We start from the raw sequence: 14,921 nt of genomic DNA, 5'->3' as shown, positions 1-14,921 counted from the left end.
CGCTTCCCTGATCCTGTTAGTCCGGCAAACGCATACGCCCCATCAATAAACGCTGTAAGTGCACTTGTTTTGACTTCTTTTTGAGAAAATATACTGCCCAGTCTAATACTGTTGTGATAGTGGATTCAGCAGACCTCTCCACATCGTATGGAATACAGAATAGGGAGGAAAACATTTTTGTCAGTTCCTGCTTATTTCGGAGAAAAGTGGAAGGGTAGTAGTTGTGACCAAATCTTTATGTGTAAATTGTGGAGTGCAAAGAGTATGACAAGGACTAATAAATGTATTCAGACCCTTTGCTGCCGGACTCCAGATTGTGATCAGGTGCGTCCTCTTTGCTCTAATTTTCACAAGTCCACCTGTGGCAAGCTGAATTAATTGGACATAGTTTAGGTAACAGAAAACACATCTGTGTCCCACAATTCAGACTGCATGGCTGGACAAAGGCTAAGCCAGGAAGTCCAAGAAACTCTCTGTGGACCTTTGTCATATAATTGTAGCATGGCATAGATCAGGGCCATTTCTAAAGCTGCCTCAATTATTGTGAAAAGGAAGGAGGTTGTAACCATCAAGACTCTTCCTAGAGTCTAGAGTTCCTGGAGCAGGAGCGACCTTGGTCACCTGACTTAGGGTCCAGTGTTCACTCTAAGAGAGCCTCAGAAGTCCTCTGCAGAGACGGGGAAACCATTAATAAATCCCAGTGTCACCAGTTCAATTGGCAGCCTTACATGCCCGAGCCACAACACAACCAGCACCATGTTTGACGGATGAGGTGGTGGCTTTGGGTCATGAGCTGTTCCTTTTATTCTCCACACTTTCCTTCATTTTGATAGAAGTTGAGGTTTTTTGTCATCAGTTCATAGAGCTTTGTTCCAGAACTCCACTTTCTATTAGTGTGTTTTTGTAAACTGTAACCTGGGGCCTCATTTATAAAACAGCGTGTAGGATCCATAATAAAAGTGCACGTATAATAATGTGTTAATCCTCTTTCTTCTTCCTTTATTAAACCTCAAATTATGCAGAGGAATATGTTTATAAAGAGGATTACCAGTTTCAAATCAACTTTAGATTGGAAATTTTCTATTTATAGGTTAATTTTCATCAAATATCCCTGGGCTCTGACCTGAGCTCCTCGACCTCAGTTCCATGGTAACTGCATACCGGCAAAAACAAATGCACAATGCAATAAATAAAAGATAAAATGAACAATGTGTGATTCAAATAGGGTCCAGTTTTGGTCACAAATTGTCCCTGTGCACCTAAACCTTTTATTTACCGCTCCCCCAGGTTTCCGTTATAAAAGAGACTGGCAGCTGTGACTTTTTTTATGCTGAAGAAACCGCATGAGACTTTTATGTTTCATGCAAGTAGTTATAACGGGAAATGGAGCATTTTTCATTTATCACACCAGAGGTCCATTATGGTCCCTGTGTCCAATGGCAGTGAAATTGCTTGTTGCAAATCACACTACACGCCTTCCTCCTTGTTCCGTTCTGTAATTTGACGGCCGCGGGAACATCTCGGTGTTGGTGAACAAAGCGGGTTTGATAATGAGCTCTGTGTGCTTGATGGGACTGAGACAGCAGAGTTTTAAAAGGTGCTATCTCCTCCTGAGATGGACGGAGCAGATGTGTTCATCATCAAAGTGACAGCCGTAATCTATGGAGAATAATGGCCTGCCCCGGCACCGCTGTCTCCAGTTGTCTTATGAATTTATCATAATCATGCCGGCTCTCTGCCGCTGTATACTGCTGTGTCAAAGGGTACCATACATCATATTCTGTTTTTCTATGGTCAGCAGGCTTCCGTGCACACTGTAAAGGGCATCTTTCATGACTTCAAGTAGTACGCTTAGATAATTACTGAGGTGCTGATTATTGCAGCTGTAGAGTACCCATTTTTAATAATTACGAAATGCATGTTAATGAAGTTGTAGTGTGAAAATAAGCAAAGAGCACTAATTAACCCAATCATCAATTGCAAAAAGCTTTTTGGAGAGTTGATCTCAGTGAGTAAATAGAGGCTGATTTAATGAGCCACATTCTTCGTTGCCAGACTTCTTACTTTCAAATCATTATATGGTCAATTAAAAATGTCTGAATATATCTTGGAGCTGCTTACAGATCAACATCTGTCACAAGAAGTGCTTGTTAGTCTGTGAAGCACGCATTATTTCTCTAACTCTCCTCTAACTAGTGTTGATTAGTGACTCATGTTTTTAATAGTCGTCTTTTACTACTTTTCATGTTCAAGTTACCTGCACTACAAGTACAAAATAAATGCACCAGCAAAACAGCAGCTATAACCTTACGATTACGTGCCTAATATCGTGTAAGTCACCATTTTGCCGCCAAAACAGTTCTGGCCCGTCGAGGCATGGACTCCACAAGACCTCTGAAGGTGTGCCGTGGTGTCTGGCACGAAGACGCGAGCAGCAGATCCTTTAAGTCCCGTAAGTTGCGAGGTGGGGCCTCCTTGGATCAGGCTTGTTTGTCCAGCACATCCCGCAGATGCTCGATTGGATTGAGATCTGAGGAATTTGGAGGCCAAAATCAAAATCTTGAACAAAATCTTGTTGTGTTCCTCAAACCGTTTCTGAACCGTTTGTGTGCGTGCAGCGTGGCAGGAACATTCTCCTGCTGAAAGAGGCCACTGCCATTAGGGAATACTTTTCCCATGAGGGAGTGTACTTGCCAGCAGAACATTGCGCGAAGCATCACCACTGCCTTCGCCGGCTTGCCTTCTTCCCATAATGCATCCTGGTGGCATCTCTTCCCTGGGTAAGCGACGCATACGCACCGGCTGTCTACATGATGTAAAAGAAAACGTGATTCATCAGAACAGGTCACCGACTTCCATTGGTCCCTGGTCCAGTTCTGATGCTCACGTGTCCATTGTGGGCGCTTTTGGCGGCAGACAGTGGTCAGCACCGGTCTGCGGCTACGCAGCCTCATACGTAGCAAGCTGCCACGCACTGTGTGATGTGACTCCTTTCTATCAGAACCAGCAGTAACTTTTTCAGCAATTTGTGCTACAGTAGCTCTTCTGTGTGATTGGACAACACGAGCTATCCTTTGCTCCCCACGCACATCCATGAGCCGCGGGCGCCTATCCTCACCGCGATGTGAACATGTGCAATAAACACATTGCAAAACGTGTAAATAAAAGGTGATGAATGAGAAAAAAAAGTATTTTTGCAGTCACACTGGGTTTTCAAGGCCTTAGCCAAATGAACCGGAAAAAAAACTCCCGCGTTTTGGTGTCAGGCTGCAGCCTGTGACACACACAGCGGACAGCACTGAGGCGGCGGGGGAGACCAGCGAGGAGGGAAGTTTCTACTGGAGCTGACAACAGCTACAGTCGTAGCTCTGAGAGTGTCATCACAACCTTTGTGAGTAAAAAGCAATTAGTGTCCTTCAATACATCACCTGTTCAACAAGATTTAAACAGGAAGAAAAGCTACATTTTCAACCTTTCCATCCACCGCAGTTTGTTTTACATCAGCGCAGCGGCTAACGTTAGGCTAACAGTGAACTGTTATGAACAAGCTAAAAGGGAAGGTTTTCTGTGTGTAGACTGAAGCTTCGTTTGATACAAACTTTTAAAAACTTATAACTCCAGCCTGAGACAGCCACCCACCCCCCCCACCCCCAGCGGCGTTACCTGCAGCAGATGACCGATAATCACCTTTGTCTTTGTTCTTCATTCAGCTTCACTCAGCAAAACTGTATATGCACACTGCAATATTTGTTTAATTGTCGCCAATAATATCATCATCGCAATATTGACCAGTGTTATCACACATCGCAAATGTTCCTCGTATCATGCAGGCCTAGCACTAACCCACTAACACCCATCAAGGCCTGCAGTTCTGGAGATGCTGTGACCCAGCAGTCCAGCCTTCACGATCCGGCCCTTGTCAAAGTCGCTCAGATCCTTACGCTCGCCCATTTTGCTGCTTTCAAGTCATCATCTTTGAAGAGTAAATGTTCACCTGCTGCCTAATATATCCCACCCCCTGACAGGTGCCATGGTAACGAGATAATCAATGTTATTCACTTCACCTGTCAGTCGGTGTATGTATGTATGAAGCATGAATGTAGTTCAAATCGGAAATTCTCTTAAAGAACAGTAAAGCTTTTACTTTTCTAGACGTTCACTTGAGGGTTTATCATGGAGTTTTTAAAGGACACGCCTGAGTTTCTGAGCTCGCAGGAGGAAGGGCGAATGAGGACTTAAAACAATTTGTTCTCAATGAATTTGAATTCATTACTTTGTAGGATTTATGTTGTTATGTTCATTCACAGCTTCACTGCCTTACTAGTGACAAACAGGTGACTTCCAGTTCATTGTCAACATAATGTTACTGTAGGACAACAAACAGCCTCACCTTTATCCCTGATTTTTACATCTATGCCATTGAAGCGAAAATACTTCCTCACGTTACTTTTCAGATGCTTTTGTGTCATGATTATCCCTTTAGCGTGATTTGCTAGCTTTGTGTTCATGAGGAGAACGATTGTCTAGCTCACTGAGGGCAAGAGGAGAAGCAACAGTGGGGTGTTGGTTCCTCTTTAAGCTCTCTGCAACTTAAGGCTACCCATAACACCCTTCTCTGTGTAGGTTCGCAAAGACATTACATGTGTGTATTTGCGGAATCATTTTACACTATGAATTTTAATTCCAGACAGATCGAGTATTTCATTTTTGACTACTGTGCGTTCAATTAACTGGTGTACCAAACTGCAGCGCGGCCGTCTACACACTCACATACAGTACATTTGTTTTAGTCATGTCCGTCCTCTCTACCATCCAACGCCTTCAAAATAGCGTTTAGATCCCATTGACAGATTCACAGCGTTTCTCTCAACAGTCATTTACCAGCTCCAGATATCAACAGCAGAGGGACGACTCAGATGTGAGAAAAATTCCAATTAAGTGTCAGAATTTAAATGTTTCTGCAGCTGCAGTCGTGACTGTGCTGCAAACACCATCAAAGTGATGATATTCTAAGCCGTACAAATCAAACACTCGGAATTATTTACAAGTGCCATGTAGCCCTTATTCTGCTGAGGATACTGCCGCACGCCACAATCAAACACAACACTGCCTGTCTCCGCATTCCCAACCCCCCCACCCCTCTGGAGTGTCACCCATTGCTGACAACCTTATCAAGGGCTCATCACAGAGCTGTCACCTAGGAGGGGCGTCTGCTGAATGATGCTGACATCTTTTTTGAAGGAAGAAGAGAAGAGCAGTCAAAGTTACAATACAATCGCATTTTGCTTCCTGTGTGAGGAGTGTGGTCCAAATAAGGAGTGAAGGCTGGGTGATGAGTGGATCAGCCGAGCGGCAACTGATCTGTTGCCGAGGGGAGTGGAGTGGCTCTACAGTATTTATCGTATCGCTGTGGGGTGAGCTTACTGTAACACTCCAGCTGATTAGTATGCGGAGGCACCCAGGTGCTCCGCCATTATCTCAAAGAATCCTAAAACAAAGGCTTTGTGAGAGGAAATTCTCTGGACATTTCATGACACATATTAGTGGATGATCAAATACGTGGCGCTGCAGACTGAAAGTTGAAATGTATATATGACACAAAATACTTTTACCGGTAATTGCAAAAGATTAGCCACGTTGTGAAATTATACAGTTGGCACCGCAAATTAATACTGGTAAATTATCTGTTTTGAAATTTTAATACTATTAAAATGTTATTATATTTTTTAAATATTATTCAGGGCCTGTTTGTGTAAAGTATGAAGTGTTAAACCTGATTCAGGCATAATTTTAATGTTTTGTAATGACAGATTTTTATATGAAGAAAAGTATAAATCTGCAGTTGTGCTGTACAAAGACCAGTTCAGTTTGACCATCTTAAGCCAGACTTTGGTACAATGAATTCTGGGTAAATTAAGACTTTTTTCTAAATAAGAAAACAGCTTCTGTTTTGGAAGTATACAACAATTACAAGAGTGTGTGAAAAGTCTAACAATAAAAAGGAAAAAATGATTTGGAAAAAACAATGGCTGCAGTGTCTAAAAACTTTCCCTTCTCATCACTCTCTCAATAACAATGTTAGTAAACTGCAAATTATGAGCCATGTTTTCCTGTTTTATGTTGTCGGGTGCTACTGGTCAGTGAAGGTGTCACTGATTGTTACCTTAGTAACATAGCAATTAGATTTTTTTTGGCTTAAAAAGAGAGTCAACCTTTATTTTCCAGACTGATCCATGAGCAAGATTAAGACTGGACCAACACTAAGGAAATACTACTACTGAAATATCTTTGAGAAAGACAGGTAGGGAGATTAGTCTGAGACATCATTAGCCTAACTCAGCCCAAATGCTGGATCAGTGGGAAAAAGCTAATGTTAGCCTCTAATGTTAGCTCTAAGAGAAGAAGATATGCCTCAAAACATCTGCACACTTGTATTTTTTATTGGCTGTGTTGGAAATTATTCCCGACTATGTCCTGCGCTAAAGGATTTAAAAGAAGAAAAAGATTCTGTGGTCTGATGAGACAAAAATTGAACTCTAAAGACCATTTCTGGTGAACACCAGTCACTGCTCATCACTCATTTACAGTGAATCATGGTGGTGGCGGCACCATGGGGGGGGGGGACTGGTCAGAACCGAGGGAAGGATGAATGCAGCCTCATACAGAGAGGTCCTTGAAGAAAACCTGCTCCAGAGACCGGGGCGACAGTTCACCTTTCGCTTCGGTGGTCTGGGCTTTGGCCTCACCCAAGAACATTCACAGCTCGAATTGTTACCAAAGGGACTTGAATTATGGGTCTGACTGCACATGTAATGAGAGATTTCAGTTTTTTGTTTGTAAAATAAATTTGCAAATAAATAAACAAATAAAATTATCACAATTTAGTAGCAAAAAGTGAAAGGTCAAATCACTTCTGAGTATCCTTTAGCCTGTATCATCAGTCATGTGTGACTATACCATAAACCTGTAATTACAGGAAGTGAAAACTGAACAAATATGGAAAAAAAATTTAAAGCTGAAACTCTCTTTCTAAAAGTTGGTTCACTCTACACTTTTTGTGTTTTGGTTGTATTTATGGGGATATTATTTCCTGGTTGAGCTCTTGCTGATTTGTCAGCTTCATTGTGTGAAAAACAGCACCTTCATTGCTTTTTATGCGGCTTTTCGTAATTTGAACAACAGAGCACAGCAAAGCATTGTTCTCACTTCACTCTCACTTCCTCTAAAATGGAAAACCATGCTGTGTTATTGATATCACTGTCCAATTAAATAAAGGGAACCTCACTCTGGATCTATCAAAAAGGCAGGAAATGACTAACTGAAGTAAAAGTACACAATGCTGGTGTTGCAAGAAAATCACAAAACACACACAAGACTAAATGCTATGTTAAGAATATTAGTTTTACCTTTAAATAAAAGACTGAAGAATAATTTAGTCATGATTATCTAAATTATTCTGTTTTTCTTGGTTATTAAGGTCCTAATTATCAGTAATGGTCCATTACTGATGATTAGGACCTCCATTAATAATCAGGTCTGTTCATCATAACTCTGAACTTGTTTTTCTTGTGATCTGCTTTTAGGTCTACCAGCACTCTTTCTTAGCATCGTACCTGATCTACAACCTGTATACAAGGTGAGGAACTACATACAGTACACTGTACACTACATAAAGACCTGGCATAGCAAAATTCCTTTTTTCATTTTATAATCATGTGTCCACCGCCAAGATCAACTACATACAATTCAAGGTCAAAAAAATGTTTTTGTGTTGTCTTTTGTCTTAACGCAAATTAATGAGATTTTTTATAAGATAAACAGAAGTGAGAGTTCAGACCATGGACATAGTCAGAGTCAGTGATTGGTTCACATTTCTTCATTGTCCTTCCATCAGAGAGGTCCGGGAGCTGAATCCTCCAGAGGTGTCAGACTCTGTCCTCCAGTTCGCCTCGTGGGGTGTTCATGGTCAGCAGCTGGTGAGTAGTTTCCAGGGTCGAATAAAGGGCTCAAAAAAACTGTGAAAGGGAATAAAAGTGAGGTGAAAGAATAACATTTTCACTTAATTATTCAAACAAGTCAAAGAAAAACATTATAACCTGAACCTTAACGCCTCCTGCGTTCTATTTTTTATCAAACTCTGTGCAATATATGGGGCGATCCCAACCGAGGGGAAACCAAATTTCAATTATGCATCTCCTCATCAACAGATGCAATGAGGACAGTTCATACTGGCCCATCATCCTCCTTTTCTCAATGAATGTTATGGGTTTTCCACAGCACTGGGTTAAACAAGAACATGCATAATGTTCACTCTGTGATAAAATCCCGTCTCTGGATGATAAGCATGCATGAATAATAATGCAGAAATTATCCAGTAGAAATGATCTGCTAATGTGAAACGATTCGATACAGAGCACAGATATAAGACTCTACTGAACATTGTCTGGAGGCTCTTTGATGGTTTTCTGGTCAAATCATGCATTTCATAACGTTATTTTACACCTGTGAAGATCCAGGAGAGATTTAGAGGTGATGAGTCAAAAAAACAGCTGTAGGAAGAAATATTTCCCAATTCATCAACTAGTTCATCAACAGAATATTAATCAATCAATTAAATTAATCACTTTTGATGATGATGATCATTTATTTGTTTTTCAACCTTCTAAAATGTTTTTTTTTCTGTTTTATAGCAATTAAATATGAACAAACGAGCAAATTGTAATAGTTGAAGTTAGACTGTGAAACACTCAGAATGTGCATTCTTCATTATTTTCAGCTATTTTACAGATGAAATAATTAATTGATGAATCCACAGTGAAAGTAAATGTAGTTTGGCTCTACTTTACATTCTTGTCATTTAAAATGAAGACGCCTTGCTGCACACAGAAAGGTGAAAATCCATGTTTAATTTTTATGTCTTATATAATGTTTTATGTATAATTCATTTTATTCTTCTCCTCGTCCCCTGCGCTCTGAGGTAAAGGCTGATCAAAGACTCTTTGCGACTTGAAAGGAAAGGCAGACTCCGGTTAAACTAAACAGTTATTTTGAAGAGAAGCCAACAACAGTCAGACTAATCAAGCTGTTGCTGGAAGACATCATGTTGGGTGACCAAAGCTCTCTGTGTGAGTAATGTCTCCACCGTGCAGAGTGTTATGCGCTGAATATTCAGTCCATTATTTTCTCCAGTGCAGTCAAGGAAAGTAATTAACCATTTGATAGCATCTTTATCTCGTTTCCTCAGTATTTATACCTGCCCTCGGTGGAACCTGTTCTTCTGGAAGCCCTGCAGGAGTGTGTCACGGTGCTAATGACAACGTATTCTTTACACATGAGCTCTCCGTGCATGTTCGTCCGTGTTATCACCAGAAATGCGTCAGAATACGTTTTTTTATGTTTTTATCAGTGAGCGTGTTCTCTCCGTGTGATCACATCACCAGGTTTCTTCTCAATTTGGTCAACAGAGATGTTCTATCGCCTTAGTTCTGACAAAGGCAAGGCAAGGATTTGCCACGTCTCTGTGACATGTGAGTGCAAATTATACAGTGACAATCAAGGGGGTCAACTTTTTCTCCCAGGCGCAAGGGAACCCGGTACAGAGCAGGCGCGGGCTTCAGTGAACTGAAGTGTCACAGTCCTTACAGTCTCTTGCTTGTTTAAAGCTGTCAAAGAGATGTAGTGGAGTAAAAAGTACAATATTTCCCTCTGAAATGTAGTGGAGTTGTAACTTGTAACATTAGTGTATTACTCTTTTAATTTATCACAAACGTACTTAGTTACTTTCCAACACTGTGAATATTAGTTCAGCACACATGGGTTTTACAACAAGTCCTCCAATCCATACGAGCATGTCGGTCGTTTGTTCCTCCCCTCAAATAGAGAGAGCAGCGTACCGAACGTTGCAGAGGTTGCTATAATAATGGTAATGGCTTGGTAAGGTTTAGGAAAAGATCATCGGGTTAAAATTAAATAGATGATCTTTGTTGTCAAGGTTACAATAATAAGAACGAACGGTCATGGATAATGACAACGTGATAAGAAACAACATAAACTGCTGGTTTCACATGGAAATGGAACACAGCTCTCCTGTGTCATATTCACTCATCCACCACAGCCTCCTCCTGACGTGGACTTTGTCTCTCTTTATACTAACGTAACCGCACTTTTCCCTTTGCTCCTGTCATCATTACTATGACCACTAGATATATCGCCTAGCAGTCTCAGATTTTAATATTGTTCCATTACCCAACCAGGTAAACTAATTAAAGTGGATGTATCGTTAAAAGCTAATATCAAAAAGCTAAAAGACAAAACCGCCACAGACACACAAAGACTATGAAAATGAAATAATAAACTCTATATTGATGTCAAAACAACAACTAATCCTCCACTGTCTCACTGCTCATGACTGAGCACCACTGTTTGCTAACATTAGATCATCTATGACATTTCATATTGGAAATCAGGGTGCGCTATCAGCTGCATAACATTAGTTCAATCAGGAAAGACTCATTTGCTTAACGAATACATTTTTATTGCCATGTGCAAAGAGAGGAAAAGTGAGAGATATGACAGTCTTTAGCGGTTAGACCCCATCGTGATGTCATCATATGTGATAAGGGAGTGAGGCTGTGCAAATTATAGGAAACCCCCCCCCAGGGTTTAGACACTGGTGGTGGTCCTGGAGATAGAAAGAGGAGAAGCTGGAGATCTGGAGGTGGAGAGAGTGATGATGAGCTCGGCCTGACTGGAGGTGAAGTGGGTGGGGGAGGGTCGCAGCAACCGCATTGAAATGACAGATGACAACAGGAAAGAGGAGAACAGATTTTAAAGTATGACGGGGGACAACTTGATTGGCAGTATGAGATCGTGGCGCGATGTGATTGGTTCCCGAGCACCTGAAATCAGCTGATTACGAGGAGTGGGGTGAGAGAGGGAGGATAGAGATAGTCTTCCTGATTGAACTTGCACTAAGCTTCATTTAGTTCAACTGTAACTTAAGACTAAAGTTAGAATAGCTAACATTAGCATTCATCCACACATTCAATTAAATATATACAGTATATACCTGTTAGTATATATATTATATTATTATATTATATTAATATATAATATGGATGATATTTCAATCCCCCTGAACAGTTTAATCATCCTAGTAATTCGCCCCTGAAATCTTTAAATGCATTCTCAATTAAATGAATCAAAGCAAGTGAAAACATGAAGATATCATCTGCGTGTCTCTTTTGCATTGTCCCTCTGCGTGGCATTTTCCCTCACAGTACATAGCATGCAGTACAGTACTGTATGTTATGTGTCTATATGATAATATATAAAACACTGTTTTTGTCTTAGTTTTCTATATTGCCTCTGTGCCCACAGATATATATATTTGAAAACAACATCTACTACCAAACAGATGTTCAGAGCAGCTCGTGGAGACTCACGTCCTCTGGACAGGAGGGGATCGTCTTCAATGGCATCGCAGACTGGCTGTATGAGGGTAAGAGAGAGGCCGGCGGAAAGCAACTGAAAAGGTGGAGGTATTCAAACACTACCTATAGAGTATCTAGCAGTCCTCCAGGCGGAGGAGCTGTAAAACTATTTTTGACAATGTATGAATATAAAAAATCACAATTAAGTCAAAATGTAGTCATAGGTTCTTCACATAAAAAAAAATGAAAAGAGATTTATGTGGTTAATGCAATTTCCTGTATTTTATTTCTATACTAAATAAATTGTGATAGAACTGGTTGTTACAGTTGATAACTATAATGGACTTACAAGAAAAAGAAAAAATGTAAATTTCTGCATTATTAATGCAGTAACCCTGCTAAAAAATATAGATTACAAACATGCAGAAGCAGATGCTGATGTTTTCAGATGGCAGGAGGTTTTTCAGGCCTGCAGAGTGCCTGCAGTCTCCCTCTAAGGCTGCAGACAGCCTGTATGTAACCTGAATAACAGCTTTTTTTTCTGTGAGGGCAAGGTAATATCTGAAGGGAAAAAAGGGATTTACAAGTCTCTGAACACCTCTACACCTGTACCATACAGACCGTACAGACCTCAGCTGACAACTGCTTATTTTGAAGGAAGGAAATCAAAAGGTTTCATTGCTGCTGATCTTCAATCAATTAATCAAACTTTATTTGTGAAGCACTTTTCATACAAGTGAGTGCAACAATGATATACAATTAAAAAGCTGTAATTTCAATTTAAAATGATCCATTTATGCATTTTTATTACTAATTGTGAAGCACTTTGTAACTGCTGAATGCAATTCACACATCAGAAACATCATTCTCACAACTCTTAATGCAGATCTCAAAACAGCTGAATTTCCATCAGCTCATGAACGCGGTTTGTACCTTCGTCAGATAGAATAACAAACCTTTCACTCTCTTTGACACGATCCTGCTTTGCATTAGTGTTTTCAAATCACTTTAAACTTTCCTCAAATATGTATGAAAGAGCAAGGTACACACACACACACACACACATACATACAGTGTATTTGAATGCATAGTTCCATGTTTATCACTTTCCTCAGTTACAGTTATATTGTGCGAATTTACAGATGCAGTTTTTTTTTTGCAACTGCTTTCACACTTTTTTTTTGAACCAGTTCTCATTTTTTTTCTAAACTCTTCCCTCAAATCCAAAAATCACACATACAAAATACAAAGTGCCACAAATCTGCTGCAAAATGAAACACTGCAGTGAAGCTTTCACAAACCACATCTAAAAATCAAGTGTTTGCATCAAATGCAGAACACTTTTTTCATTACAGTAAATTTTTGGATACACCATGTTCTAAATCTAAAGCTCTTCTGTCTTTCATAGGTTTGTATGTACATTTCCACACAGTGTTGTAAAGTGACACGACAGTGTCTGAAATGTAAACGGCACAGTAAACACCAGTACGATGTTGAAACAGAATGTAGTTATTCTTCCGACATGTTGCCGTTGTAACTGCAGCACATTGTTGTGTCTGAACATTTTTTGCTCTATATTTTCTGCAGTTCTCATCTGCTAAAGTTTTTTTTATCAAAACATCAAAACATTCGGCGTCTAAGTCCTGAAGCTCTGGTTGGTGACAAGGTTGAAGTGATTGACTGACTTTGCATGTTTCGATGTGAACAAGGATTTGATTGTTTTAGAGGCTTCTGCACATGTGAGTTAGTGTTAGGAGAAATGCATGAACTGTTTGAGAACTGCATCAGGAGAGATGAGAACGACGTTTCTGATGAGTGAGTTGCATCAAAGCGATTGAGAAAAACTGTTATTATATGAATACTATATTATTTATTATCATTTGCAAACAAAAGAAACGTGAGAAAATTCATGATAAAATAACATTAAGTAGAATAAAATGCAATATACAACATAGATGCAATAAAATAAGTGAATTAAATAAATTTACTAATGAATAAAAACCATATTTAATAAAAAGGCAGACTGAAGAGTCATTTCAACACTTCCGGCTGCTCTCAGATCCTCGGGGAGACGTTCCTAGTTCCAGCAGCTCGGATCATAAAAGCTGAAAGCTGCTTCGCCCAAGGTTTTAGTCCTGCTCTTCAGAACAATTAACAGACTGGGTTCATAGCGTGTGGAACATATATACTGGTGCAAGTGCTTTAAAAACAAGTTAAAAAAAAGTAAAAATCAATCTTGGATGTTTTACTATTCTGGCAGATAGACTGTTGGGATTGTGGTCCACTCACAGCCTTCTCTCCAATGTGTTTTACTGGTAAAAAAAAAAAAAAATACTGGCTAACAAAACCTGCAGGACCATCTCCTTTGTGACGGCTGTCTCAGATTAACAGGCTCCACTCTACTGCCTCAGATTTTCCGATTTTTCTTCTCTCGGTTTTTTCCAGAGGAGGTGTTACACACTCAGGTGGCCCACTGGTGGTCACCTGATGGATCCAGACTGGCCTACCTGACGGTCAACGACTCCCTGGTCCCTAACATGCTGCTGCCTCGCTTCACAGGATCTCTCTATCCCAGAGGGAAGGAGTACCCTTACCCAAAGGTACTCCCAGCAGTCAGCCCGAGCCTCCTCCGATCAGTAGAGCATCGCTCGAAATAATTAGATCCAGATGAACTCCCACTGCTCCCAACATCCTTTAGCTTACTTGATACTGTACAACAGCCGTTACAAGCTGACAGTACTACAGCCGATGTAGCGGCTTCACTGTATCAAACCGGTGCTATGAATAATACAGCTGCGAGCTCTGTGCTTCAGTTTATCCACGAAGGTTAGTGAATCCTTTTCTTGTTTAATTCATGTTAACGCTGACTTGCTCCCTTTGAAGAGGGAGGGTTGAAGGAATCTGTGGCACTGGGAGGCAAAGGAATGTGGTATGCTTTATAAAGGCTCGTGACACACCTCCCATCCCTTGATGTGGAAGTGTAGCGTATCAAATGACTCTCAGACGTGGAGATAGGTGGGGGGGGTGGGGGTGGTGGTGGAATGAGGGTCATAAGGTAGAGGGCATTCTCATTTGCCGGATCAGACACACAGATGGGGGGTGGGTGGGGGTTCACAGGAAGACTTCTAATTAATGAAGCACTTTGCTTTAGCTTAGCCATACCCACACAGTGTGTAAAAACTGTATGCACACACACACACACACACACACACACACACACACACACACACACACACACAGAGTGATTCTGTTGCTTATATCTTTGAATGAGGTCAGTGTGGTAATCTTGTGGGACTAAATGAAGCAGAGATTTAATTTCCCTCTCCTTCCTTTTGTCTATGAGAGCGCTGATGCTGTAAAGCACTTCGACAGTGGTGCGTCAGCTTCAGTCTCTTGGGGATTCACTTCTGTAGTGAAATGCACAGTAGAAAGCACACCCCAGAGAGTATGCTTTATGGGTATCATGTGTCTGCGCTTAAGAAAATACAC

General features: G+C 40.6%; 1 protein-coding gene across 1 annotated transcript in view; it reads left to right on the top strand.

Annotated features, from left to right (window-relative positions):
- Window positions 1-14,921, top strand: part of LOC111218790 (inactive dipeptidyl peptidase 10-like) — a 51,783-nt gene that overhangs the window by 18,740 nt on the left and 18,122 nt on the right. Inside the window, exons 6-9 of the mRNA XM_022741263.1 lie at window positions 7,584-7,636; window positions 7,895-7,976; window positions 11,380-11,500; window positions 13,878-14,032. Coding sequence (XP_022596984.1) covers window positions 7,584-7,636; window positions 7,895-7,976; window positions 11,380-11,500; window positions 13,878-14,032 — 411 coding nt within the window. The remainder of the gene's footprint in view (window positions 1-7,583; window positions 7,637-7,894; window positions 7,977-11,379; window positions 11,501-13,877; window positions 14,033-14,921) is intronic.

This window comes from Seriola dumerili, unplaced genomic scaffold (genome assembly GCF_002260705.1).
Source record: "Seriola dumerili isolate Sdu_G_001 unplaced genomic scaffold, Sdu_1.0 BDQW01000052.1, whole genome shotgun sequence".
NCBI classification, from domain to species: Eukaryota; Metazoa; Chordata; class Actinopteri; order Carangiformes; family Carangidae; genus Seriola; species Seriola dumerili.
The sequence above is the reverse complement of the archived record's forward strand: the minus strand, read 5'-3'. Positions and strand labels throughout refer to the sequence as shown.